This window comes from Sarcophilus harrisii, chromosome 4 (assembly GCF_902635505.1).
Source record: "Sarcophilus harrisii chromosome 4, mSarHar1.11, whole genome shotgun sequence".
NCBI classification, from domain to species: Eukaryota; Metazoa; Chordata; class Mammalia; order Dasyuromorphia; family Dasyuridae; genus Sarcophilus; species Sarcophilus harrisii.
The window spans coordinates 436,372,620-436,400,115 of NC_045429.1; the positions used below are offsets into that span (position 1 = coordinate 436,372,620).

General features: G+C 57.4%; 2 protein-coding genes across 11 annotated transcripts in view; both read right to left on the bottom strand.

Annotated features, from left to right (window-relative positions):
* Positions 1 to 1,861: 1,861 nt before the first annotated feature.
* On the bottom strand, positions 1,862 to 15,241 carry CORO6 (coronin 6). 4 transcript variants are annotated; one of them, XM_031967726.1, is made up of 11 exons: positions 14,375 to 15,241; positions 12,798 to 12,997; positions 9,970 to 10,092; positions 8,963 to 9,092; positions 8,569 to 8,750; positions 7,017 to 7,136; positions 6,081 to 6,185; positions 5,466 to 5,611; positions 4,444 to 4,501; positions 3,347 to 3,577; positions 1,862 to 2,957 (listed from the first exon to the last, which is right to left on the bottom strand). In XM_031967726.1, the coding sequence occupies exons 2-11, from the start codon at positions 12,993 to 12,995 to the stop codon at positions 2,823 to 2,825; spliced, it is 1,428 nt and encodes a 475-aa protein (XP_031823586.1). In that variant the 5' UTR covers positions 12,996 to 12,997; positions 14,375 to 15,241; the 3' UTR covers positions 1,862 to 2,822. The 4 variants fall into 4 exon arrangements, with proteins under 4 accessions (XP_031823586.1, XP_031823587.1, XP_031823585.1 ...); XM_031967727.1 differs by lacking the exon at positions 14,375 to 15,241 and adding an exon at positions 13,330 to 14,350 and having other exon boundaries at positions 1,862 to 2,954; XM_031967725.1 differs by lacking the exon at positions 14,375 to 15,241 and adding an exon at positions 13,330 to 14,350.
* An 893-nt stretch (positions 15,242 to 16,134) lies between these two features.
* The window catches only part of SSH2 (slingshot protein phosphatase 2), a 238,487-nt gene continuing 227,125 nt past the window's right edge, over positions 16,135 to 27,496 (bottom strand). For 4 of the 7 annotated variants that reach the window (XM_031967733.1, XM_031967732.1, XM_031967731.1 and 1 more), the window contains one exon: positions 23,147 to 26,308. In XM_031967733.1, the coding sequence (XP_031823593.1) occupies positions 24,314 to 26,308 (1,995 nt within the window). In that variant the 3' untranslated portion in view covers positions 23,147 to 24,313. Of the gene's footprint in view, positions 16,363 to 19,365; positions 22,470 to 23,146; positions 26,309 to 27,496 lie in introns of those variants that run through there. The other 3 variants (XR_004234075.1, XM_031967735.1, XM_031967736.1) reach the window with 3 other exon arrangements.

A 27,496-nucleotide genomic window follows, 5' to 3' on the forward strand; every position in this document is an offset into this window, starting at 1 on the left:
GGGCTGGGCCGGCTCTCACCCGTCCGTCGGTGGCTGTGCCCGGCGCGGCCCGGCCCACAGCCGCAGACCCCGCCCCCGCCCCGCCCCTTCCTCCGTGGGCAGGGCGAGCCTTTCCTCCTCCCACCCCCACTCACGATTCCCAGAGCAGTGCTGGAGGGGCGGCTGGTGCTCGGACCCCGGACAGGCGGAGGGCTGGCCGAGCCCTGGCCCCTTTGCCCCAACACCGACCCCCTGCCTGCTTACTCTGCCCCGGGGAAACCTTCTCAGACCCCTGCCCGCATCCGGCCCACGCTCCTGGGGGGGAGGGGAGCTCAGCTCCACCCCGTGTGCTCCGCCCCCACACAAACCAGCACCGCGGAGGGGCCTGGCCCCCCTCGACCCCTCCCTGAGTCAAGTGCACTTAGCTGGGCCTGGGCGCCCCGGGCGCTGCAGCCAGCTCCCCCTTCCCCCCCCCTCCCGGTTCTCAGGGTGGCCCTGACCTCTCCCAGGTGGGGGCACGACACTGGGACCCCAGCCCGGGAGCCAGAGCCGCACCTCCCGAGGGCTGCAAGAGCAGGGAGGGGGCAAAGCGTCACCCCCCCCCTCTGTACATGGTGCCCCCTCCTCAGTGCCAGGGAGGGCCCAGGCTGCCTTCTGGTGTCTCCGAGGATGGGTGGAGGGGGCATAGGGGCACAGGCACTCCAGAAGGTTGAGGTGGTAGTGGTGGAGGTGTGGTGTGTGAGGGGGTCACACCCGGCCCTGATGCCCCCTGGCACCACGTGCCCTCTCCCCAGCCCCCACCCCACCAGCTGCTGCTATCCCATCCCACCCCTGCTGAGGGTGCAACCACAGAAACCTTCCACCCAATGGTGCTAACTCCTCCCTGCTCTCCCCTTCCCCACCCGCCCCAAGAAGCACAGACCCCCGGGCAAGGGTCCCGATGCACACAACACCCCTCTCCCCCACCCCAAAGGACTGGCTCACACTGTGAGAAGGGCCTGCCCAGCCGGACAACTCTGAGCACACACACACACACACACTCGGACAAAAGCAACAAGACTGAACCCCGTCCCACCCGCCTCTCCCCTCATTCCCCACCCTGGGCCAGGGACACTCCAGCAGAAGAGACACAATAAAACAAAACAACAAAAAGGCTTTAAAACAGGAAGCTCTCCTCCTGAGACTGATTTCATTGGGAGAAGCCTAGGGGGAGGTGGGAGAAGAGGCTGGGGGTTATAGGAGCCTCTCTGATTCAGGGCCCTCTCCCCCAGGGAGGGACGGTGGGAGTGACCCCTCTTGAGAGGGCCCATGATCCCCTTGTCAGAGTGTGGCGATAAACTCCTGGTCCTCTGAGGTGGGACCGAAGATGGTCCTCCTGCCTCCACAGAGTTCACTGCTCCCCAGGGGAACTCTGGGACCGGATTAATCATGCTGGAGCACCCTCTCCGCCAGCGGCCCCACTTCTGCCTTCCAGGGCTCAGCAGAATGAAGCTGGCCCTTCTATGGGAAAACCTTGAGAAGTTTTAAAGACAAATATCCCCTTCCCCTCCCAAGCTGCTTCTTCAGGCTCGGCGTTGGACGCTCTCACTTCCCTGGGGTGCTTCCAGCTCTGCCCCCTAAGAATGGGGCTGGGATGTCCCAGATGGGGAATGAGGAGGGGACAAAGCCTTTGTTTTACAGGCACAGGGGTGGGAGAGGAGGGCCCCTCAAGCTAGCTCCTTTCGCATCCCTTCTTAGGGATGCTTAGGAGCTGCGGCAGCTATGGGCAAAGGGGCAGGGGCCCCCTGACCCCTGGTCGCTCACTGCACCTTCAGCCCCTGGCCAGCCCGAACCCTGTCTCAGCAGGTCCCGAGCCACAGACAGGCAGACACATACACACTAGGCCGAGTATTTAATAAAATATTTAATTTTTCCATCCTCCACAATCTCCTTTTTAAAGAGCAGAGCCCGTGAGGGGGAGCAGGGACAGATGGGGCAAGGCAGGGGCTGGAGAATCTGCTCCATTCCAAACCACACCTTCCCACCTGAGCCAGTGGGAAGCAGGGCATGTGTGCGGTCAGCGTGGGAGCCCACGTGCTTTGAGGGAGATGGATGGTTAGAAAGAGGGAGAAAGGAACGGCCCTTCAGGCTCCCAGCAATCCCTTAGCCCCTTCATCGATGCACTAGAAAGTCTGCCTTCCTTGACCTCCTACATTAGGGCTAGAGCAAAGCCCCTACCTCCAGAGCCCAGCTAATGAGAAACCTCACCCCCACATCTCCAGATCCATCCCGTTAGTGGCTGGGGAGAGAAAGGAAAGGGAAAGGGGCCATTCCCACTGACCACTGCAGTCCCGATCTCACCTCCCCTTCCAAGAGGGTTTGCCTAAAATTCCACTCAGCACTACTGGCCCCCAAAGTCCTTTCTCTCGCCTCCTCAAAGTCTCCCCCAAAAGGATGTAAGCTCTTTGAGGGCAGAGATGGTTTCATTTTTGTCTTTTCTGCTCGGCACACAGAAGGAGCTTATCAAATGCTTACTGACTGATCACTAATGCTGTCCCTCAGCCCTGCCCCTGATGGGGTTCACGGTTTAGTCCTCCTACATCCCCCACTGTGCACACACAAGGCTGAGGGTGAATGTCCCGTTGAGAGGGGGTGAGCTCCTCTCAGAGGAAAAGGCCACAATTCACGCCCCACTCCCCCTTTGAAGGTCGGGAAAAGCGTTCTGCTCTTCTTCACCCTCCCCTCTGTGGGGAGTCCCCGGGATCGAGTTCCTGGCCATCCCGACCCTGTCCCAGACTCTCCCCTCCCATCCTGGGGTTAGAGGAAGGGAGGTGGGAGCAGGAGATGGGGACTGGGCTGGGGGGCTAATCGGTGCCATCCACAAATTCGCAGAGCATGTTCTCCAAGGCCGTGATTCGCTCCTCCTGAGCCTGGACCCTCTCTCGGAGGGACTTAATTTCCTCCAGCAGCGTCTCCAGGGTCTGCTGTTGCTGCTGCTGCTGAGGAGAGGGGGGAAGGGATGGGCTGTCATAACGGCCTGGCTACCCACTAAGGTGAGGATCCAGGCAGGAAGTGGGGGGGGGCACTGAACTGGACGTTCTGCAGGAAAGTCCCCCAAGTGGTTCTTAGGGTCAGAAACTGGGAAAAGCCCCGAGAGAGCCTCTCCACAGCAAGGACTGGTGGCTCCCTGGCTGAAGGGTCAGCGGGGTGATTTAAGGAAAAGGAGACCATGATTTAGGTCAGAGGCAGGACTGGAATCTAGGTCCTCTGATACCCAAACCAGAGTTCTCACAAGTGCCCCTGATGCCTCCGGAGATAGCTGGACTGATGGAGAGGGAAACTGAGGCGGAGGAAGCTCGGGGTCCCGCCGGCACAGGACCCAGCTCACCGAGAAAGAGGCGTCACTGGCAGACTGGCTGCGTCTTGGGCCGGTGGGCGGCCGGACATCCAGGATATTGCGCTTGGTGACTCGGAGTTCTCGGCTCTTGGGGGGCACGTAGCCGTCCCGCAAGGAGATCAGCACAGGGTCTGCATCCTGGCCTGAGAGCCACTCATCTGCTTCCAGGGCAGGCTCAGGGCCTGGCGTGTCGGGGTACAGGTCATCCTGGAACAGGTCTGACTACACAGGATGGGGGAGGGATGTGGAGGGAGGAGGTGAGCTTCCCATATCTGACCATGGCAAGGTAGGATGCCCTTCTCCATCCTAACAAATTCCGCCTCCCCCCGCCAAGTCCTTCCTGCTCCACGGTACAGGCTGCCCTCCTGTCCTTCCACCCTAGGCAACGTCCTATTATAGTACTGGGGACAGGGAATGGGCGTCTGATGTCAGCAACAGAGGGAACTCCCATGTTAGGAACTCTCTCCACCAAGACGGGTTGCCACCCTTCTCCAGAGGGTAAGTGCCTTACCCAGGATCACAGAGCCACCCAAATGTGTCACAAGTGGGCTTGGACTAGTCTTATGGATTTCAGGGTGGCCAAGGTCAAGCTGTCTCCAAGTTGCTGCCCACAGACACTCTCTCCCTATTAATCCCAATCAGAACAGCACCGTATTTTCTGAGATCGGGGGCGCTTCCCTTTTTTGTCATGGATCTCTTGGGTGGCCGCTGAAACCTACGGACCCCTAAGAATCATGGTTTAAAAAAGGTTTCTTAAAACATCCAGAATGAAAGGAAACGGTGCGTTTCAGTGACATGTTAGTGGGAAATAAAGATGTGGGGGTTGGAGCCCATTCAAGTTCAAGGTCCCCCTTAAATCTCTCCCAGAGAACCCAGAGATCCTGCCTCAGACAGAAGGACTCTCCTCAAGTGCCTCAGGCGACTTCTCTTTGGGAATATTTACATCATAAGCATTTACAGAGCATTTCTTCCCAATTACTCTGTGAATTAAGCAGCATGAGCATTTTTATTTTAGATGAGGAAACTAAGACTTATAGAGGCAAGTGTCTGCATCCCCCCCAGTCCAAGGAAACCCCCAGATCCCTCACCTTTCGGGGTACAGTCATGATGATGGGCTCACACTTCCTTTCATGCAGCTTGTAGAATCTGGGAGATGGGGAAGGGCGGGGTCTCACCAGCTCTAGAAACCCTTCCCCCCCCCAGCTACCCTTCTCCCAGTTTGGCTTCAGCATGGAGTTAGCCCAGGAAGGGGGGGCATCCTTCTGCCCCCCTCCCAGGAAAGAGAGAAAGCTAGGATCTCCCACCCCACAGAACTAAACACCCAGAGAGCAGGGGTTGTTTCATGTCCGTGTGTTCATGTTGCTAGCCTCGAAGGCAGTGCCTGAAATACAGCAGGTGCTTAATGTTTGCTGATTGATCCAACTGGATCACATATTTAGAATGGGGAGTGGGTTCCAACTCGGGTTGGACACCGCAGCTCAATACCTCACCCCCATTTTTACAGAACAGGAATCCGAGGTCCATGGGACTCATGGGAGCACAGTTTGTAGAACTGGAAGGAACCTCAGAGACCATCTAGTTCCAGCCCTTTTTAGAAAGGAGAAAACAGACCCTGGGAGCTTAACTCACTTTCCCCAAGTCACACAGAAAGGGTGGGAACTCAGGCCTTTAGAGTTCACACCCAAGAGTTCATTGCACTATGATGTGTGTGTGTGTGTGTGTGTGTGTGTGACAGAGAGAGAGACACGGAGAAACAGAGAGAGAGACATACACAGAGACAGACAGAGATAGGGAGAAAGAGAGGGGGGAGGGAAAGGCCAGAAGGAGACAGAGAGAGGGAGAGGGAGAAACCCACAAACAGAGATAGGCACAGAGTGAGATGGAGACATACACACCCAGAGAGACAGAGACAGAGACAGAGAGAGACACAGGCAGAGACAGAGACAGAGAGATAGAGAGACAGAGGCAGAGACAGAGAGACAGAGACAGAGGGGGGGAGGGGGGAGAGATAGAGACAGAGGCAGAGACAGAGACAGAGAGACAGACAGACAGACCCCCGGGGCTCTCAGGCCCTGGCGCTGGGGCCGGGAGGGAGAAGACAGGGCCTGACCTGGCAATCTCACACTTGCTGACGTCCAGGCCCCGCTTGGGCATGAAGCCCATGCCCCTCTGGGGCTCCTTGCTGCTGAAGGTGTTCAGGTAGTGGACAAAGGGGGGCTCCTCGGTGATCTCGAAGTACCGGATGCTGCTGTCCCCCTGCAAAGCCGGCTCCGCGTCAGGACTGGACGCCCCCTCCCCAGGCGCGAGGCCGCCCCGCTCTGACGCCGCCCCTCCCGGGGGTCTCAGGCCCCCCGCCAGCCCCCCCCCTGCCGGTTTCCTAGAGCCGGGAAGCGGCCCAAGCTCCGTGTCTGCGGGTCCGAGGCGCTTTCTCCGAGGGCCTCGGGCCCTCCTTGCTTCCCCTGGGGGGCTCGGGCGGGGAGTGGGGGTGCGAGAAGCCCCGGAAGGGACCGAGTCCGGGCTCTGGGGAGGCCGGCTCCGGAGCTGGGGGAGCACCGACTCTCATTCCGCAGGGAGGAGCCCGAGCTCCGCGGGGCGGGGGGGGGGGGGGCGGGGGGGGCGGCTCCGCGGGGGGGGGCGGGGCGGCCCCGCGCGCTTAGTGGGCACTTCACAACTGCTCCTCCGCCGGCCGAGGAACAAGCGGCGCCGCCGCGCCCCCCCCCCTCACCTTGCCGCACAGGTAGACTATGCCGGAGTCGGGGTCGTAGAAGGGAAGCAGGACCCCGTTGCTCGTGTCCATCTCCTGCAGGGCCATGGGCTCCTCGAAGTTGTTCTGGGGGGGGCACAGGCCTCGTGACCAGCCCCGCCCCATCTGCCCCTGCGCGCCCTCAGCCCCCGGCCCGCGGCGGTGGCGGGGATCGGCCCAGGAGCGCTCCGCTGCGAGGCTCCGGACGGCCACCAGGGGGCAGCACAGAGCACCGTTCTCAGCCCCGCCCCCTACCCCGCGGGCGGGCTGACCGGGCCTCTGAGCGGCCGCGGAGTCTAACGCCTCCATGTGGCGGAACGGGAAACTGAGGCTCGGCCGGCTCGCCAGGGGGGCCGGGCTGGGCCCCCTCGGCCCGCGGGCTGCCCCCTCTCCCGGCCCCCACAGAGCCCCGGGGCTCTCCCCCGCTGCCCTCCCAGCCGGGGTGGTCTTTCCTCTCTGCTCCCCACAACTCTCAGCGCCCCCCCCCGCCCCTCCCCCCCATGCAGCAGCATCACGTCACCCCCTGGGGACTCGGCATCACCGGCAGGCGGAGCCTGAGGCAGGGCTGAGCTATACAGCGTCCTGGGGGCCGGGGGGGGGGGGGGCGGGGGGGGGGGGGGGCCGGGGGGAGCCTCCCCCAGCATCCCCTCCCTCAGGAGGGCCCGGGGGAGGTAAGGCTGGGCCACAGGGAGGGCTAAGGAGACCTCGAGGCCAAGTGGCTTCCGCGATCACTGATGACTGGAAAGGACTGGAGGCCACTGAGTGGCCGCGGAATTTGAACCCAGACCCTTTGACTACAATGGGGGGGGTCTAGGTGTGAGTGTGTGTGACCCCGGAGCCACCGGAGGGGGAGGGGTGCCTGCCCACCCCAGATGCCCAGTCCCTGGGGCACACACCCCATGCCACCAGCTGCGTTACCGGGTCCCACAGGCCCAGCTCGCGCTGGCTCATGCGGGTAAATCCCGTGGTGAAGATGTGGCCTTGGCGCGTGAAGACGGCCCGCATGGGCCTCATCCCTTCGTGGGCAGCAAACCTTTCCTGGGGGAGCAGGGAGGGGGAAGGAGACAGGAGCACAGTGTTATCCAGCTTAGCCCCGGAGGGGGGAGGGCCCTGAAGCCAGGGAAAGATGAGGGGGCAGGGGAGAGAGCCCCCGCAGCAGGCCCTGTCCGCGGCTCCTGTGCCCCCCGCAGCCCCCTCTGGCACGAGGCCCCTCAGGATCTCGCTCCTGCTCGTCCGAGGGCACCAGGGGCAGAAGTCACTTTCCTCACCCCCGGGGGCTCCCCCTGCCTCGGCCCTTTCCGCCAGCACGGTCGGCAGAGGCAGCCCCCTCTCCTGCCCATCCTACCCGGTCCCCCAGCGCAAGCTGCCGCTCACTCATCCTGCTGAAGCCGGTGCTCAGCAGCTTCCCGCCGGCACTGGAGACGGCCCGCATCGGGAGGCCGGGCTCCCACTCGCGGGGTGAGAGGGTTAGAGCGGCGGCCCCCCCTGCCCCCCCAGCGCCCACATCTGTACCCCCGAGGAAGCAGGAAGACGCTGCGACGCGACACAGGTGCCCGGACAAACATGATGCCCCGATGGAGGGTTAGTGACGGAGGCCAGTGACCCAGGCGCTCTCGGGAAGCAAAGCCGCCGGAGCCGGGGCAGGAGTCCGCTAAGAAGGGCCTGTCTGGAGCTCAGTGCGCTCGGGCCTTTACATACATTACCTCATCGGATCCTCACAACGACCCTCCGAGGTCAGGACTGCGCCCCCGTTTTACAGATGAGGAAACTGAGTCTCAGAGCCATGAAATGAGTGGCCCACGGTTACCCAAAGGCAGGATTTGAACTCGGGGGCTTTTCTGATTCTCCATCAAGCTCCTTAGTCCCTAATTTTCTCACCCCAAGTGGCCTGGGGGGGGAGGGACTGAAGACCACCAGCCTCCATTCCTAAGGCTGAGGGAACCAGGTTTGGGGAAGGAGCCAAGGGGTGGGGAGCTCTCACAGGAAGGGAAAGGGGGGGCTGGAAGAGAGGCAGGGAAAGGATGGGGGTCAGGGCAGAGGCCTGGGCACAAGGAGGGCTCCCAGGCCAGAGGGGCCACGGACTAAAAGGTTGGGGGGATCGCTGTGGACTAAGGGCTACCGGAGAAGAGCATGGCAGATGCTGGGAGGCTCCGAGCCGGGGGATGCCAGGGTGCTGAGGGCTGAGGAGGGCGGAGGCCTGGGAGCTGAGTGCTAGAGAAAGCTGGGGGTCAGAGGCTTCGGAGGGCTCGGGAGCTGGAAACTGCTTGGGCTATGGAGGACTAGGGGTCAGGGCATCAAGTGCAGGGGATCATGGGGCTAGGAAGTCAAAGGACTGGCTACCAGGGGCTCCATGACCTGGTGAGGTGGGTGAGAACTGGGAACTGGTTTGGGAACCAGTGTTTGGGATTTGGGAACTGGGTGCTAGGAGATGGGGAGGGGGCCGCAGGCTTCTAGAGCAGGGGTTACTCACCGCCACCACCTGGCCCTTTCGGGGGTCAATGACCCGGAGGGTCTTGTCCTTGCAGGTGGTACAGAGCAGGCTCCCGTTGGTGTTCCAGCAGACGCTGTGGATGACGTCGGGATGTGTGTCATCCAGGCTGAGCAACATCTCCCCTGTTCCCACGTTCCAGATGATGATCACGTTGTCCCCTCCTGCCCAAGAGGAGTCACCGCTGTCGCCCACACAGAGCTGTGGGGAGGGGGGTGGGAGCGGAGGGCACCCACTGGGGCAGGGGAGCTGGCCCTCTCCCATTGGGCACAGCGAGCGGGGTTCCCTCCTCCCCACCTCCCTGGGCCTGCCTGTACAGGGAGAGAGTCCCCTAGGCCTTTGGGGGCCGCTCCAAGGCTGCTCCCAGTGCTCATACCGGCGCTGAGCAGGACGTTGCGGGCGGTGGGGTGCCAGGAGAGGATGCCCACGCGCTTGGAGTGGCCCTCCAGCGTGACGATGGGCTCTGTGATGTTCCGGACTGGCGTGTAGTCCGGGATCTGCCATACCTGGTGAGAGAAGAGAGGGGGGCAGCACCCCAAGAGCCTCCGGATGCAAAAGGGGTCAAAGGAGCAGATGCCTGAGCTCTTGGAAGCTACCCTGGAGGTCCCACAGCCTGCCCCCCTCATTTCCCAAGTCCCACAGATAACTATTTACCAAAATAAAAAATGAAATAGTTAACCTTCCTAACTCTTCTGGGGGCTAAAGTCCTTAATACAGATCATTGCGTTTGTTCCCTCCAATATCCTGGGGAGGCAGGGTTGCCCATTTTGCAGATGAGAACACTGACTCCGAGTCGCCCAGCTCGTGTTTGAGGCAGGATTTGAACCTCCCCTTTCCTCCGAGGTGCCGAGCTGCTGGGTTTTGAGCCCATCTCCGAAGACTTCATTTCCTCCCCATCTTTTTCTGTTGCCCCCCACGACCTCCAGGGAGGGAAGTGACCGAGAGAGCCTCAGCTCCCCCTCAGGGCAGAAGTGGGAGGCTTTGGGCCACTCATGGCCTCCTGGGACTGTTTACCTCACCTTGTCTGTCTCTTTTGACTCCCGGCCCAGGAGGGGATGGACAGCGGACCTCAGCGCTGGCCAGGAGGGGGCCGAGAACAGTTTGGATCTCATGGAGGCAGGTGTCTCCCCTGAGTCACCTCCCTCCCAACCCTTCCGCTTGGCTCCAGTTACCCGGAGCCCGGCTCCCCCTTGCCCCTCCTCCCCCACCCCCACCCCGCGGCTGTGGATATAATTAGTGCTAACTGGTGCACCCTGGGAGGAGGAGCCTTGACACAAGGCAATGGGGCTCAAAATAGCTGCGGAGCCTCATTGAGGGGCTCCCGGCCCCGGCGCCTCGACCCCCTCCCGGCCCCCCGGCCCGCCCCGGGCTCAGGAGCCCTACCATGACAGTGGTGTCCTCCGAGGCGCTGGCGATCACGCTGTCATTGTGGGGACACCAGTCTATGTCCAGCACGGGGCCCGTGTGTCCGTTGACGGTCGGGTGGTTCTTGTCCACACGTCCTGTCTGTGGAGGCCAAAGAATCAGCCTGGGCGTGGTCCCTGTCACCTCCTGTCCCTGAAGTCCCACGTCTCCAGCAAGACGCGCCTGGTGGGCCAGTGGCTAGGGCCTCCCGCCCTCCCAAGAGAGCTTGTTTTCCTTTGTGTCAGCCTCCATATACTCCCCCAAGAAGCTTCTTTTTCTGCTTATTTGTCCCCAGCATTTAGCACAGTCCTGGCACAGAGCGGTCACTTAATAAATACTTGGTTGATTAATTCTATATCTATTTTTTCTATTTCAATTTGTCCCCTCCCCTCCCTCCCTTAGGGAACTGACTCCAAGGCCTCCATAAAATCCCACCTTCCTCCACCTCACCTTCAGGTCACAACCAGCTTCCCTTCCTCAGTTTCCCTTTTTGGGTTTTACCTTCATCCCTAAGGGTCCCATTCTGGTTTGGGGTGAGGGACGCTTTCCATCATGTATATATATATAAAGGAATGACGGTCAGACCAAAGGTCGGGGCTATGAGGGACCTTTAACAATCATCTCATTATAAAGCCCCTAAAGGATTTCAGAACGCTTTATACATATTATGTCCTTGCTTCTCAAAGCCATCCTGGATTGTAGGTATTATTATTAGGCCCATTTGATAGATTTGGAAACTGAGGCTGAGAGAAATCGGGGAGAGAGAGCTAACGTAGGATTCTGGCTCCAAATCAAGCTTTCTACCCACTTTTCTTAATGCAGTCAGGGTTCTCTCTAGCCACACCTTCTGACACCCAAGACCCAAAGCCTAGGCAATGTGGGGGATTGAGGGGGATTCTGAAGCTCCAATGAGAGTCAGGCTCATTAGAGACCCCTTGGACTCAATTCCTCTTGTTTTACAGAGAGAGGAAATTGAGGCCCTGAGAGGGCAAATGACTCGCCACATAATATAGTTCATTATTGGCAGGGGCAGGACTCAAATCCACCCCCCTCACCCCCCAGTCTAGGATCCTTTCCACTTCACTAACCACGGCTCCCCAGTATTTCACTTCCTGTGCCCCGGGACGAAGGCTGGCGTGTGTGTGTGAGTGTGTGTGTGTGTGTATGAGCGTGAGTGTGAGTGTGAGTGTGTATGCGTGTGCGCGCAGGGTTGTGACTCAGTCCCGGGGCAGGGAGGGGAGGTCAGAGGTGCCCTGTGGGCGTCAGGGAGGAGCAGGCAGAGGCAGCTGTCTTCCCTGGCCAGGACACTGATGCCTGTGTTGGGGGGGAGGGAAGAAGCGACAAGGGACATACTGTGTCTTGCCCAATGGAAACCCGAGCTCCCGTCATGGGCGCCCAGTGACTCCATTGTCCACATGTGAGTCAGTGGTTATTGTAAGGTCTTTGCAGCTTCCTCTTGCCCCCCCCCCAACAACTGCAGTCCTCCTCCTCCTCCTCCTTTCTCCCCCAAGTTGTGGGGCCTGGAATCCGGGTCAAGGGCATGCCCTTGGGGAGCGGAATCTCCCACAGCAGGTGGGGGTGAGGGCTGGGACTGGACACAGCCATGCCTGGAGGCTGCTGGGAGAAAGCGGACTCCCGAGGCAGGCAAGTGCCTTCCCTTTCCCAAGGGACTGGGGGACGGGGGCTTCTCTGAGCAGAGCGACCGCTCCCCCCTCGGATTCGGGTTTGGGGTCTTGTCCTGGCAAATGGGGCGGGACCGAGGAGCCCAGTCCTGGTTACCGTTAGGGCTTGCCTTCTCCCCCTCTGAGCATGAAGGGACATTTCTGTCCCCTCCCCTCCATCCGACCCCGAGCCCGATCATTCCCAGGCTCCCCAGCCACAGTGGCTGCTTGGGTTCTACCTTGTGACACAATCTCAGCTGGGAAAGGGGGACTCCCCGCAAGGACTCTCCCTGGTCCTGCCTCGGCTCATCGCGGAGGCGGGCTGGGACTAGCAAAGCTCCCCGCTTCCCAGAGCTGACCCGGGGAGGGAGTGCCACTCTTTTTGCTGAGGCAGCGGGGGAAGTGACTTGCCCAGGGTCACCCAGCCGGGCGTGCGCCGTCTCCGAGGGCAGATTTGAGCTCAGGAGCCGGCCTCGGGGCTGGCGCGCTCTGCGCTGCCCCCGCGGGTGTGCCTCCGGCAGGGAGGGGGAAGCGCCTAGGGCCCGATCCCAGGAGTGGGTGTTGGGGGGCTGCCACCCCCATCCTCCTCGCCAGAGGGGCTCCCTGTGACCTCCCCCAGCGGAGCGGCACCAAGACCAGCACCCTGAGATGACGCCTCCGAGAGGGAGCTTCCTCGTTCCCTCCGAGGGCTGAAGGCCAGGCCAGGCCTGTGTTCTAGCCCGGCCGGGAAGTGAAGAGGGACACGCAGCGTCTCGGGCAGAAGCGAGCAGGTGAAGAAGCGGCTGGCGAGTTAGTCCTGGAGCCGGGGAGTCCTGGGCTTAAGCGCCTGCGTCCGGGCGCACTGGCCGCGTGACTCTGGACAAGTCACTTAGCCTCGGTGCCCCCTGCCTGAGCGGCCCCAGTCTGGGGGGGGGGGTGAGGGAGTCGCCGCTCCCGCCCCACAGGCGGCTGGCATTCCGCTCAGCCCCCCCCCCCTTCTAGAACTGGATTACTTTCTCTCTGGGCGGGACCGGGCAGGTCCCAGGAGCCAAAGCAGGTGCTACAAGCCCGGTCCGACCCAAACCTCTCTCGGACCGTCGGCTCCTCCTCTGCCGGAGCCCGGCCTCCCCACCTCGCCCCCCCCCAGCCGTTCCCCGCCCCCCTCACCTTAGCCAGGGGCAGCACCATGAAGGCCCCGCCCCCGCCCGCCTCCACGATGATGGCCAGAAATTTGGGGTTGACGGCGCAGAAGGAGCTGTCCCAGGTGACCTTGGAGACGCGGATGTCCTCGTAGGTCTGCTCCGCTTTCCCGGCCTGCCCGAACACGTGCCGGAACTTGCTTTGCCGAACCACTCTGCGGCTCATGGCTGGCAGGGGAGGGAGAGGAGACGGGGTGGGCCCGGGCGCGCAAGGCCCCGCTTCCTCGCCTCGCGAAGCTTCTCCGCCCCTCCTCCGTCCTCCGCAAGCCGTCTGCCGGGCCGGGGTGCGGGAAGTGCCGAAAAGGAGCTCGCGCGGCTGAGGGGAGGCCGCCGCAAAGACCCCCGCTGGGTGCGGGGAAGGGGAGGCGGGTTCCAGGCCCGCGCGTCGGGGGCTCCTGCCCGCTCCGGGTCCCCTCCGTGATGGGTTCGGGAAGCTCCCGGACCGGGAGCCCCGGAAAGGGCTGTGGGTGCGCGGGCGAGCCTTCCCTCCCCCCACCCACCTTGCGCTCCCACGCCTGAGAGGCTGCTTCAGAGGAGAGGCTGCTTCAGAGGAGAGGCTGCTTCAGAGGAGAGGCTGCTTCAGAGGAGAGGCTGCTTCAGAGGAGCCGGCTCCCGGGGGCTGTGGCTGTGCCCTCCCCGCTGGGCAGATCCCTCCTGCTTCCCCTCCGGACGAGCTCTTCCCACTCCCTCAGGGACGCGGGCCGCCTGCAGAGCAGACCGCGGCTCCCCAGCCCTCCCGCCGCGGGGCAGAGGTCCGGGGAGGGGAGCCCTGACGGCGGCCCTGGACCGCCACTCCGTCCCCGCTTCCTCCCCGGCCCCAGGCCCCTAGAAGCTATTTATAGCGGCGTGACCTTGGACGAGTCACTAGTTCGCGGCCCCCTCGGCTTCTTCCGCGGCCAAAGGCCAGGGTGGCCTGGGCCGAGCCGAAGGTCCCCGGCTCCGTGAGTCCAGCTCTCGGGCTGCTCTTTTACGCCTCTCCCTCTCGGCCCTCCCGCTGCTTGCAAAGTGCCTCCCGCCGGAGCCTCTCTCCCCGCGGTTCCCAGCCCCTTCCTCGCACAGGGGGGAGGGCGGTCTCCGCTGCCCCGCGCTGCCCTCCTGGGGCCCGCTGCGGCCGCACCGCCTCCCTTCCCGGAGCCTCCGGCCCCGCTTAACTTCCGTCCCTTATCGAGCGCTCCGGAGAGAGGGGGAGGGGTCCCGGGCCCCTGGGGCCCCGAGTCTCCCCCAGATGCGAGAGCGGGGAAAGCCGGGGAAAGAGCCCTCCGGGGGCCTGCACGGGCGGCCTGGGTGGGGACGCTCCGCAGCTCCGGACCGGCCGCGCTCCCCCACCTGGCCCGGCTCCTCCCGCGGGCGGGGGTGGGCCGGGCCGGGGCGCTGCTGGCCGGGCCCGGGGCCTCGGCTCTGCCCTAATACAGGCACGGCCCCCGCCCCACCCGGCCGGCCTGTGACCCGAGCTCCCGGGGCCTCGGAAGGGGGGGGTGCCGGGGGCCCTGCCGGGGCGGCCCCGGCCCTGGTTCCCCGCGGGGGCTGGGAGCGGGACTGCGGTACCTGGTGCGGAGCCGGCGGCGGGGCCGGGGAGGGAGGGGCGTGGGCTGCCGGGCGGGAGGCCGGGGCGTGGGGGGGTCCGCTCGCCGCGCGGCTCTCCTGCAGGCGCGATTGGGCGGAGCGGCGGGCCCGGGGCGTTTGGGACTCGGGAGGAGGCTCGGGCTCTCCCGGGCCGGGCAGGGCTGCTCAGCTGCAGTGTCAGCTGCCGCTGCCATCAACCTGCGAGGGCGGAGCCGGCCCGGGGGCGGGGCGGGGCGGGGAGGGCGGGGCCGCCACCTCTCCCTCCCTCAGCCCAAACCTGGACCAGTCCGAGGGTCCAGGCGGGAAAACGGAGCCCCCCCCCCCCCCGCTCTCTACTAGCTCAACTTTCTCCTCGATCAGAAAGGGAAACTGAGGAACGGGCTTCTCGAACCTTCCACCTGCCCCGGGGGTCTGGGGAGCCTCGACGAGGGCGGCCGAAGATTTCCGGGCGGGCATCAACGAGCCGCAAAGAGCCGGGGGCGCCCGCCCAAGGCCGCGGGGGCCGCCTCCAGGGCCGGCGGACGGAGATCAAGGGCAGCCGCAGCCGCCGCATTCCGGCCACAATCGCGCTCCCGATTTAGCTCGGGGGGCGGGGCCGGGGCAGGAGGGAGCAACGTCTGTGGCCCGGGGAGGGGGAGGGGCGGGCTGCGGTGGGGGCGGGGCCCGGCCTAAAGGCGAGGGAGAGCCGCCACCCCCTCCCCCTCCGTCCGGGTCCCGCGCCCATCCCGCCCTGGGGGCGGCTGCAGGGGCCAGAGCCGCGCGGCGCTTCTGGCAGCGCACCGGGAGGCAGCCCAGCCCCCCGCCCCGTAGGTCTCTCCCTGCAGCGCTGCCCCGTTCCCCGGCGCGGAGGCCGCTGGAGGCGGAGGCGGGGGCTCCGATGGGAGGACCCAGGCAGATGGGGGGGGGGGGGGGGGGGGGGGGGGTCTTCGTCCTTCTGGAAGCGCGTGTCTCCTACGGGACCTCGGGCTCTGGGGACGGGAGCCGGGGGGCGAGCCCTCGGGCGGGCGGGGGTGGCGGCTCCCTTCCAGGCCCGGCAATGCCAGCAGGCTCTCAGCCCGGGCCCCCCCAGCTCCCAGCCCTGACTCAGCGGGCACCTAGAGTAAACATCCGGTTCCGAACCGCTTTTCCTCCCTCATCGAGGAAGAGAAGGGGCCGCTGCGACCCGAGGCGGACGCCCCCAAACGGGGGAGGGGCCTCTGTGACCCCAGGCGGACGCCCCCAAACGGGGGAGGGGCCGCTGCGACCCGAGGCGGACGCCCCCAAACGGGGGAGGGGCCGCTGCGACCCGAGGCGGACGCCCCCAAACGGGGGAGGGGCCGCTGCGACCCGAGGCGGACGCCCCCAAACGGGGGAGGGGCCGCTGCGACCCGAGGCGGACGCCCCCAAACGGGGAGGGGCCGCTGAGACCCCAGGCGGACGCCCCAAACGGGGAGGGGCTGCTGGACCCGAGGCGGACGCCCCCAAACGAGGTATTGGTTGGGCTATTGAGGAGAGAGCGTTAGGGCTGGTGACGCCCTCCAACGGGGAAGCTAGGGACCAGATGTGGACTCTGAGAAGCGGACGCCCCGAAACGAGGCTTCATGTGCTTAGGGAGGCTTGTGAGAAAGGACCGGTCAGACTGATTTAACTCGTTGGTCTGGTGAGCCCTCCAGTGCTGGGGAAGCCTCAGGGACTCCAGATGTGTGGATCTGAGCAAGGGAAGGGAAACCGACTTCATGTGCTTAGGAGAGGCTGGGTGAGAACAGGGACTCGGTCCGTGACTGTATTTTAACCTCGTTGGTTCCCTGGGTGACCCTTTGTAGCTTTATTTCATGCATTCAAAACCGCGATTGTGAGGGCTCCGTAACTTCACCAGCCTGTGTGCCAGAGGGTCCCCGCACAGAAGCGGGCCTGGGATACAGTCAGTTCTCTGGAATCCTCTCCAACTCTGAGGGCTGCGATCCTCCGCCTGCACGGCTCTCCCCCAGCGCCTGTAGAAGAGAATTCACTGTCCCTGGTCTGCTGGCCCGGATCCACTGCCTGCATCTCCCTTCTTTGCAGTGGGTTGTAAACCCCAGGAGAGCTCATGGTTTCTCCCTCCTCAGCACACGGGGTGGGGGAAACCCTTCCCAAGGGGGAAGAAGCCAGCAAAAAGGTTATCTGCTGCTTATGGGAAGGACCATTCCTGGATGTCCCAAAGCCCGAGTTCCTGTGGGAACCTTTAGACTTAGAGAAACCACATGGGGCCAATCTTTCCCCGGATCCATTGCCTCTCCTCAGTGTTCCAAGGAAAGGGGACCCCAGCCTGTCCCCTCCATACTGCAGGGTGATTACAGCCCTGTTCTGCCCTATGGAGCTCCTAAAGGTTGCTCATTCCTTCATTCACTCTTGGTGACCCTGTGGCCCATAACACCTGATCCCTTCCGTCCTCCACTATCTTCCAAAGTCTGTCCAAGCTCCTGAGTTCCTTGTAGTTGGCCAGAATCAGATAATGATTTTGGCCCTACCCGCACAAGCCCCATTTTTTTTTTTTTGTCCCTAATGTGGAGATGAGCTAAGTGGAGAGAAGGGGATGGGAGGAGCTTCCCTTCTATAATTAAAGACCTTCAAGGGAAGATAATTTTAAGGGAGAAAAGGCTTGCTGACCAATGAATGAGAGGGAGGAACGGCCCTGGAGTAATTTCCAGCGGCCTGGGGCAAATCAGTCTGAGTCCCTGATTCTGTTTCCTCATCTGCAAAATGAGGTTCTTAAATCTTTTCCCGTGAGCCCCGTGTGGCCCAAGGCTCTGTTTGGTGATGTCTACAGATTCTTTCTTCTAATCACGTTTTTAAATCCCTAAAGAGATGGCAAATTTCAGTGATTAGTTAATAAAAATAAAAATGTCATTTGTTTTCCCGTCCAAGCTCATAAAACCCATCAACTCTATCGACTACCCTAAGAACCCTCGGACCAGATTCTAACTGTGAACTCTCAAGTCAGCACAAGTGGCTAGCTGTTCTCCCTTGGGGATTCAATCCGCAGCCTCCTACTGCGTTACTCTACACCGCCCTCCGAGGCTCTTTAGCAGACCGTAAAGCTGGCTTCCTTTTTCTTTTTTTACTTAAAGAGCCAGGTACTCCAGCCTCGAAAGGGGGTCCAGGGCTGCCCCCAGCTTTACCCTTTGTGGAGCTGTCCAGGCACAAATGAATCAGCTCCCGCGCCCAAAGAGGAGCAGCACGCCAGCCTTGCCAAGTGGTCCAGCTCCTTCGCCCATCCATCCGCAAAGGCTCCGCATCCACGCTGCGGGCCCCCCCCTGCCCTGGGGGGGGGGGGGGGAGCCAACCAGGGCAGAGCCAATCAGGGCTGAGCAGGAACTCTGGCCGGACTATCCATTCTGCCTGCGGAATTCTGCCCTGGGGAGGCCGGCACGTTTTCTCTTTCGTTTAGAACTACTCCAAAGGCGGGGATCTTGTCTTGGTTATTGGGGCTGCCTGGGAGGCCTCAGGAAGAGTTTATTGGGGATGCCCAACTTTTATCACCTCCCCGAATGATAAGGCTCATTTTTCAGGCCATCCTGCCATGGGTCCAGCCCTGGGAGTGCTGGAGCGTGTGTCCCTGCACCCCCTGCTTCCCGTCCGAGGTAGCTTCTATTAGGCAAGAGGAATGTTTTACAGCAAACTGGTTAGCTTTCCCTTTCCTTGGAAACTAGTTAACCATCCCACACCAAACTGTACTTGCCTTGAACTTAATAACAGACTTATTTAAAATGTGCTTGAAGGTTTGCAATCCATTATTTGTTCCTGAACGTTTCAGGTGGTCGCCTCCTGGGATGGTCCAAAGAGGCCGAGAGCCAAGTGGTTTGTTTGAGCCAGTTTTGAGACTTCCCATGTGTCTTCCTTCCCAGGAACCTCATCATTATGCTGAGAGGCGGGGGTCTCCCTAATCCTCCCATCTCCTCAGTTCTCTGCCCCTCTGATGAGGGCAAAACCGTGGGTGGTTCTGGCATCCCCTCCCTCGTTTTCTCAGCGCCCACCCTGTTTCTGGACTTCTTTGAAACTCTCCACTGTCTCCCTCCATTAGCTCCTTGAGAACGCAGCGTCCCCCGGCACAGGACCTGGCATAAAGTGGGAGCTTAGAAATGTGTGGCTGACTTGGGGGGTTTGCCTGGGTCCACAAACTAGTCAGCAGCAGAGTAGGGATTTAAGACCAGGTTTCCTGACTTTTCATCACATTGCCTCCGATCCAGGGAGCACCTCCCTCGCACATGGGGCAGTGGTACCCACAAGATACTTAGTAATACATGAAGCAGAAAGTCGGAGAAGACAGAAGCTTTGCCTCTCTCTAGGACAGGACACCCCACTCCAAGGCAAGCTTTGCTCTTCCAGTGCCTCTCTCTCTTCGAGTAGGGAGCTGGGAAGCCTCCCTTCTCTGGTAGCCACATTTTTTTTTTTGTTTGTGGTACATCATGGAGACCAATAGGATTGTCCCTCAATCCTGACAGGTTCCCAATAAGATTGCCACTCAAACATATTTACTCCTTGGATATAGGATATTTCTTTTCCTGTATACCTCCTATCCGGTACTTAGGAGCTACAGATAAAACTAGCCTGAGAGGTTACACCTGGCTCTAAAGTTCAGTCACTTCTGGTTTGGGTTAGACCTATGTCCTAGAAGGTAAGAGGTTCCGGCTTGTTTATTCCCACTTTTGACCTGGCCAAAGCAAGTAGGGCCAAAAGTAGTCGGTCATCTGACTGGAAATACTGACTGAAAAGGGACAGCTGCTTTTCTTCTCCTTTAAAAAACACACTTAACTTTTCTGACTTAGCATCTTTTCTGGAGATAAGAACTACAGTTATGTTTTCTGACCCACATCATCCTAGTAAAAGCATTCAAGAGTCCAAGTTCCAACTGTTCTCCACCTCTCCCTAGCCACCCATTCCAGGGCCAGATTCACGAGTTCTAGTTCCCCAAATACATCCAGCACCTCCTACTGCACAATTTACACAAACACAAGTTTCATCTTCAAAATAAAAATTTATTCAATCTGTAACAAGAACATTGAATATGCACATCAGTGCACAAGTTCACATTTAAAAACAGCGGAGCACATTGGTAATAAAAATCTATGGTACAGGTGGGATGTCCCAACCACCAGGGGAGAGATCAAGGAGGGAAACAAGGCCAGTGGCTTTTATGCTCTGCTTTTACCGACTCAGAAAGGTCCCAGAGATTGCAGGGAGCGCCTGCTCTATTGAAAAAAAAAACACATACACACAAATGTGGATGGGTGGGTATTGGGGAATGATGGAAGGAGGAGGTTTTGAGGGGCTGACTTTCCACATTCAGAACAATTCCTATAGTTCTGTCACATCTGAAGAAAAGGAGAAAAGGCACGGCCTTCATGGGCTCTGCCAAAGAAACCAAAAGCCAATGAGAAAGACAGAAACCAGAATCACTCTGGGTGCATATTGGTTGGGGACCATTTCTGGGTCTTGCTGCCCAGGTTCTGTTTGGTACCCTGGAAGTGTGAGGAAGGAGGCATTGGGTCTCCGCCATGTAGGTACCTCAAGTTGCTGTTTCCTATCCCCAGAAAGCTGGGTGAGGCAGCAGAGATGCCTGTTGGGGGTTCTTTTGAGTTAAAAGATAGACCCAATCTGGGCATCCTGTCCTCGATCTCTGAGAAAGTAAGGTTGGCTCTCTTTCCAAAATCAGAGGTGGACTCAATCCTCCTCTTTCAGGCTGGGAAAATACAAAAGCACCTTTAAATTGCTTTCCCCCTCTAAGACATTGTGGTGGGGGGATGAGGTGGGAGTAAATGTACAGCTTCCTGCTTCAATGGCAGGGCTGTCCAAACCTCCCTCAAATGGGTATTGTGTTAGCCAAGTGTGAGCCAGTTAGTCACACTTGGCCTGAGAGCAGGACTGATCATCGTTGCAATTTGGAAGGAACAATAAAGCCTAAACTGCCTTTAAGCTGGATCGATGCTGAAACAAATAGCTAGGAATCTCACCTTGTCCACCACACCAAAGAATGACCAAATTAAAAAAAAAGACACCAGTCATTCACCATCACAACCGTCACTATAAACAGACAGCACCACTGAGGGACTGATGAACTACTCTCTACACAGCACAGTAGGACTGGAGTGCAGCAGGACACAGGGGGAGGGGAGGGGGAGAATCAGTTCCAGGCTTCACACACTTATCCGTGAGGACTGGCCGTCATGGCCGAGGCGTGGTTTTGTGCAAGGATCAGGGTGTGCTGTGACTTTCAGTACAGCCACTTCTGGGTGACTCGGGGTCAGGGGAACAGCACAGTGAGATAGAATACACATTTTCATATTCACAATGTAAACAATAAAAGGTCCTCGAGCAGGTTCCTAAAACAGCTGAAAAACAGCTTTGTATAACAAGAAAATGACCTTAAGAACACGACCTCTTTTTGCTTAGTGGGTTACTCTTTGTAGCTTCTCTCATGTAACACTGATCCCGTGTTACTTTGGACCTGAAACTCCAATAGGGCAGGTGAGGGTTTCTCAAATTCTGCTACATTCCAGAAAAAAATGTCTTTTCTCAGAGAGAACCCCAAGGAAACTCCAAAAGCATTCACAGGATGTCAACAAGCCCATGAGACATCAGTTGGGAACAAAGAATCAGGCACGGTTGAAGAGTCTGGTACACCATCAATATTTCCTTTCTGAATCCCAAAGGCAATAGGACAGAGGCCTGGGAGAACCGGGAGCTACTACATTGTAGTATTTTAGTTACAAAAAAACAATGACAAAATCTTGATAGTTCTCTCTGCAGAGACCATTTATAAATCTTTCTAAAGCTCAAATGATTTCAGGCACAGTTCAAAGCCTCTATCTGCTCTTGGCAGACCCCTGTATACCAGATTTATGTCATCCAGTGTAGAAAAGATGATTCCAGTTAGTAAATTTTTTTTAAAAGGTGGACTTGATTCATTTTAGATATTCAGACAAAAAGAGAAAGCCACTGTGGAAGAATGGAGTGAGAGAGGCCCTCCCTAGCTCTGTAATCTGCCCAGACCTAGAAATTTCAGTGCTGGATTTTCCATGAGTAAGAAAGGAGCCGGTCCAGGCCAAAAAGGGTCATTGGAGTTTGGAAGAGATAAAGGTGTGACAAGTCCCACTCATCACACAACTATTCATGGACCTCCAAGGGGCTGGTCCTGAACGGCTCTGGGGAAGGGCTCTCATTCAACCATGTCATGAGATAAAAATTCTCTAACGTGACAGAGCTGCCTCTGGAAAAACCTCATGGCATGTCTGAATGAGAAACCCTAAGCTAGGAGACACTTAGAAAGCAAACCGCAAACAACCAATCAGCCAGCAGACGGACGGTAAATCTGAGGCCTTATCCTCTACTCCCGTCCCCCCGGAATGGTTTCACAGCATTACGTTTCCCCCTCCCCTTGAGATTCTTCTTTCTGTATTTCTTGTTTATAGAGGGAGGAGAGTTACAGACTTGCAATATTGTCGGTATTGCTTGCTTCTTGTGATCTGGGATAACATTATCCCAAGGGGTTCCTGAAAAGTCGATTCCTCTCTTCTCACTGCACCCCCTTTTCTGTCTCTCTGTTTCTCATCACTCATTACCTGCCTGGCTCTTTTCTTGTAGTCACACTGGTGGTGGGGAGGTCCACAGCGATAAGACTGCATAGTTGTAAAGGAATAATCTGGCAGCGTACAAGTGCTGCCCGCACAAGCCTTCTCCCTGGCCTCCGCACACAGGCGCCATTCAAAGACATTTTGTAACCCAGTAAATATCCAGCAATGACATGGGCTGAATCACAAAGCCCTGTTAGGATGTCACCTGTTTGAACATTTAAAGAAAGTGGCGAAGTCCACAGATCACAAGGACACCCTGAGGAGGAGGGTTCTTTCCGGCCACGGCCACTGGCAGTGAATTTAAGCCATCAACCTGGCTTCCGAGAGACAACTGGATGAACAGCTCTTCTGTGAGGTCAAGGGCCTGCTCGGTCCCAACCTCCCCCAGGCCCTTCCCCCCTACCTTAGGGACAACACCAGCAGTTTCCATTCCATTGGAAGGCTTCACTCTCAAGGGCTGGCCTCAGTCAATCCTTCCACAAAGGGGACTTCAACCAAGACAAAAATCACAGGAAGGCAATTTGTGAGTCCCCTCGGTTTGGATTTATCCTGCTGGGCAAAATATGTTTACAAGGAGCTAAGATAGGGATTCACATGAGGCTGCTGATGGGAGGCAAGGGGACTTACTAATGATGTCCACAGGCAGCTGTCCTGATGGGTGGCCAGGCTGGGGCCTAGATGGAGTTGTTAGTGAGTGAGCTCACATTCTCACAGCCCTAGGCTCCCAGCCTCCATGAGGATGTTAAACACTGGGTGGTAATAAGTCTTAAAATTCTCTCTGGCCATGGTTCAACTACTGGCAAACTTAGCTTCCAGAATCTCAGGCCCAAGAGAAACCAGCTCTGTGCTTAAGGCCTTTGGGGGCTTCTTTGAAGAGAAAGTAAATGTTATACCATTTGGCAGAATTCTGGTGGTGATTATAAGGTCCTACTTAAACAATTAAAACCATCGTCACCACATTGTGCAGACCCCCGCTGACACCTACAGAGCTACTCTGAGATGACATCTTTGTGGACATTTTCCAGTTACAGACCACAGTCTTGCTCCATTATAAGCAAAACCAAACCAAACACACACACACACACACACACACACACACACACACACACACACACGCACACAACACACTCTTACCAAAAGAACAAAAAAAAAAAAAAAACCGTAAGAAAATAACAAAATTATCTACATAAATATTGTATATACAATTTAGGAAAACGACAAAACTTCCAGTAAAGGAAAAATACCTTTCGTCAAGTGTTAACAGTGACAATATAGAAAAGAAAGCTTTGCATTTGATGGAGGCTATACACATGTAATGTAACAATTCAAATGTTTCCTATGAAATAATTTTTAAAAATTACCCATAAAACATAGGCAGCATTGGAGGAAACACGGCATGGGAAAGAAAAATAAAAATGTGGGGGAAAATATGGCCATTAAACTCAGAAGGCCCACAGCAGTATTCAAGTAATGAAAGGGTTAAAACCCTAGTGACAGTTCATTTTAAAAGAACACTTCATCTTTTGATTGCTGTTTTTCAACGGGTCATTCATTTCTGTTGAAAATATTTTTCCCTAAAGGAAAGTGGATGAATACAGAACCCATTTCAGAAAGGACAGACCAGGTAGTGAGATGGGCTTCTAGGGCTGCCTCTAGACCTCCTCACCTTGGGAGGCCTTTTTCGGATTTTGTTCTGGTGCCACAAGAAGCTATTTAGTAAATCAAATCCTGCCTCCAGTTGAGCCCTTCAGCAAAACACTGAGAGCTAGAGGTTGGGAAGAAATGGATGCTATGTGAATGCCCCTTGTAAAATCAAAGCAGAAGCCACCCATTCAAGGAAGAGACCAGGGTCTGGAGTTTGACTTCTGCCACCTTTCCATGTGACCCATGTGGCCAAACCTGAGACTCAAAGCACGTTCAGAGGGACCCTCGGCTTGGGCTCTGCCAATGTCTACCTCCCTTCACTTCCCCTGGCCTCTCGCTTCACCTTCCTGTGCCTCGCAGGCATGTACCTCTGGGACCAGGAGAGAAGAAGCAAGGGGAGCTTCTGAAAAACAGCAATTTGCTTTGGATGGTGTTCTTTGAAAATGAGGTGGTTTTTTTCTTTTTTTTGAGGTTGTCTGAGTTTCTTTAAAAACAAAACAAAACAAAAACCCCAAGGATAAAATGGCCTCGCAGTCACACACAGAAAACCCACACCCTGCATGCGCCAGCAATAGTAAAATGACCAAAACATAGAAAATTAACCAATAAAGTGCATGTTCCTTACATATTACACCTGCCCCTTTTACAAACACACATTTCCCTTGAAAAGTCCCGGGTGGGCTCCGGATCACATGGTATTATAGAAGGGATTGGTCGTCCGCTTTTTGTCATTGGACTTTTTTAGTCTCCTAAGAGGCTGAGTTCTCCCATGCTGCGGTCGCTCAGCTACGGTCAGGCCGGGGCCGGGGCATGGAGGATCTAATCCCTGCTGTCTCTGGGGTGAGCCGAGGCCCCCACCAGAACTAGTCAATTCGTGTCCTGAACCGGGGAGCAAGCCCTGCGGAGCCGACCCCAGCTCTTTGGCATACTGCGCCAGAGGCCGCTCGACAGGCTTGCTCTGCGCCATGCACTCCGCCATTCTCAGCGGCTCTACAAAATACGTGGTGGGCTCTAGGTGCTGGGAGAGGGATCCGAGTCTGGCTGAGGGCTCTTCCAGGGAGGGCCCCTTTGGGCCCGTCCCGATGAAGGGCTGGAAGAGGTCGGGGTGAAGGCCTTCGGGGGACACCAACTCTACCTCAGACACCCCGCTCTTGTGCAGATTCAGGTGACCCAGCCTCGCTAAGGAAGCCGAGCGCTTCATCTGGGACGGCCTGGTGAGCCCTGCCTGTCGAAGCACTCGGGACTCCATTTCTTTTGAATGCTTCTTCACCAGCCTGGTGCCCCGGCTGAGGTTCTTTATACTGTCGCTACTGGAACTATATGGGAGACCACAGGGAGCAGTCTTGTGCCCCTCCTCCAGGTTCTCAACCACTCTGAGGTTTTCACTGCCCCCCAGGACCAGCACCCCCTCCCCCTCCCCAGGGAGTTCGGGGGTGCCGCTGGGGGTATGGTCAGCATAGTAACTCTGCTGGGAGGAGGGTTCGCTGTCCGTGGTGCTGCTTTCTTGCGTCACCCCTTCTATGTGGAGGACAATCTGGGGATGGGGGCAATCCAGGCCACCTGAAGATAAGGGTGCTGGAGGACTCCCTGAACGAGCTGCTCCTGGAGGAGGAAGAGGGCTGGAGTCCTCCTCTTCAGGACTGCCCAGGGTGAAGGCAGCTTGGGGAGCCCCATGGCGCTGAGGAGACACAGGACGAGGCAGAGGGAGTGTTTGAGGACGCTGAGAAGCTGGCTCTGGGCACAGCGTGGTGTTGAGATTTTCATCCACGGAACACAACATGACGATGGAGTTTTCCACCATTGCAGTCTTCCCCACTTCCATCTTCTTTTCTGCTGTAGCCACATCAAACATGAGGTCAGGAGATGTCACCATGGGCGTGTATTCAATGACTTCAAACCTTTTGGGAAGGTGATCCGGAAAAGGCTTCTTCTTGGACGCTGGGGGTTCCTTGGATGCCCCTCCCTGCTTTGCCCCAACATCTGCCAGGGCGGGCTCTTGCAAAGCAGGGTGGAATGCCAGCGGCGCAGATGCCTGGTCTGGCTGGGCAGGGAAGCTCTCCGCCACGCTGTCTTTTGCTCTGACCTTGCCCGATTCCAGGTCTTTAGGGCCCGAGGCAGGTTCGAGGGCGGGCTCATCATTCTTGCTTCTTGGAGTTCCATCAGGCCCAGTGGAATCATTCCTGGAGTTCTTGCGGGTGGGCAGCGTGCAGAGGGGAGCGGCACTATGGTGTTCTTGCTCCTGTCTCAACCGTTCTTCAAACTCCAAGGTTGCTCGCCTCACAGACCCAGGGCACCATTTGGGCGCTGGGTTCAAACCTGGACCTCGTGACTCTGGGTCTTCCTCAGTTAGGTCTCCTTCTGGATCTTCCAGGGGAACTGGGGCCATCAGCATAGCCTCCTGGTCTGCCTTTGCCAGCTCAGACTGCAGTGTGCAAACTCCCTCCTTCTGGTCCAGGTGGATGGGTTTATTCTCAGAGGCCCAGGTTGTCTCAAAGACTGGCAATTCGTGGATGGTGTTTCTCTTTGGTGTTTGGCATGGGTTGGACAGTATATCTACCTTCTGCTGACATTGCCCGATTCCTTGATTGATGGATTCAATTTCAGTGATAATTTCTTTCACTGAAATAGCATTTTCTGAGTGGGATTGCATCATGTCCTCTGGGCTAGTCACTTCAGAGATGTCCTAAGAGAAAAGAAGAAAAAGATATTTACAGTAAATTAGTTTTGGTTGAAAATGTATGTGTTCCTGTTAAGTCACTTGATTTTAGAAAGAAAATCTATTTAACTATGAATATATAGTGTGTCTAAAGTGTGAGCGTGTGAGACTTCCACAGTTATTTGCTTTGAGCTGAGGAAGATGCTCTGAACATTAAAATTAGAGTGGTTGGGCTCCTACTGCCCGCTGTGGAATTGAGAGTGCAGGGAACACTGACTGATGAATCACTACTAAATTTCATTGGCTGCTTTTACACGACATTTACTCGGTGAGTTCATGCTTTTTGGGAATCTTGACCATGTGTATTAGCAAACTTAAAAAGCAGTTCATAGCAGGACCAGGAGATCATTATATACTTCAACAACAATACTAGATGATGACCAGTCCTGATGGATCAGGCCATCCTCAGCAACGAGATCAACCAAATCATTTCTAATGGAGCAGTAATGAACTGAACTAGCTATACCCAGAAAAAGAACTCTGGGAGATGACTAAAAACCATTACATTGAATTCCCAGTCCCTATATTTATGCACACCTGCATCTTTGATTTCCTTCACAAGCTAATTGTACAATATTTCAGAGTCTGATTCTTTTTGTACAGCAAAATAATGTTTTGGTCATGTATACTTATTGTGTATCTAAGTTATATTTTAATATATTTAACATCTACTGGTCATCCTGCCATTTAGGGGAGGGGGTGGGGGGGGGTAAGAGGTGAAAAATTGGAACAAGAGGTTTGGCAATTGTTAATGCTGTAAAGTTACCCATGTATATATCCTGTAAATTAAAGGCTATTAAATAAAAAAAAAAAAAAGCAGTTCATAGCCTTTATCAATTTACTAATGGGTTCTCAAGTGGCTTTTCCAGCTAAGGCCAAAGAAAACAGGCAAATGCCAGTCAGCTCCTACTCCAGTCAGATAGGGTTATTTCAATCATGCAAAGGGGAACAGACTGGGAATACTCTACAGGATGAATAGTTGGTATAGGAGATTTCCCTAGGAACTACCCTGGTCCTTCTCTTCACGGAGGCAGAAACTGACAGCAGAGACTACTGAGGGTCAGCCGCGTCTCTGGGAGGTGAGGCAGAACCAAGTGTGCCAAGGCTCACGAGGGTTATCTCCAGGCCCTGGCCTGCAGAGACAGAATTTAAGAT

Coding starts and splice junctions, on each gene's coding strand:
- CORO6 (XM_031967726.1), bottom strand. CDS start 12,995: ATGAGCCGCAGAGTGGTTCGGCAAAGCAAGTTCCGGCACGTGTTCGGG. Junction 9,093..9,969: donor CGGAGGACACCACTGTCATG/GTAGGGCTCCTG, acceptor TTCTCTCACCAG/GTATGGCAGATCCCGGACTA. Junction 2,958..3,346: donor CCAGTGACGCCTCTTTCTCG/GTGAGCTGGGTC, acceptor CCCTCTCCTCAG/CAGCAGCAGCAACAGCAGAC.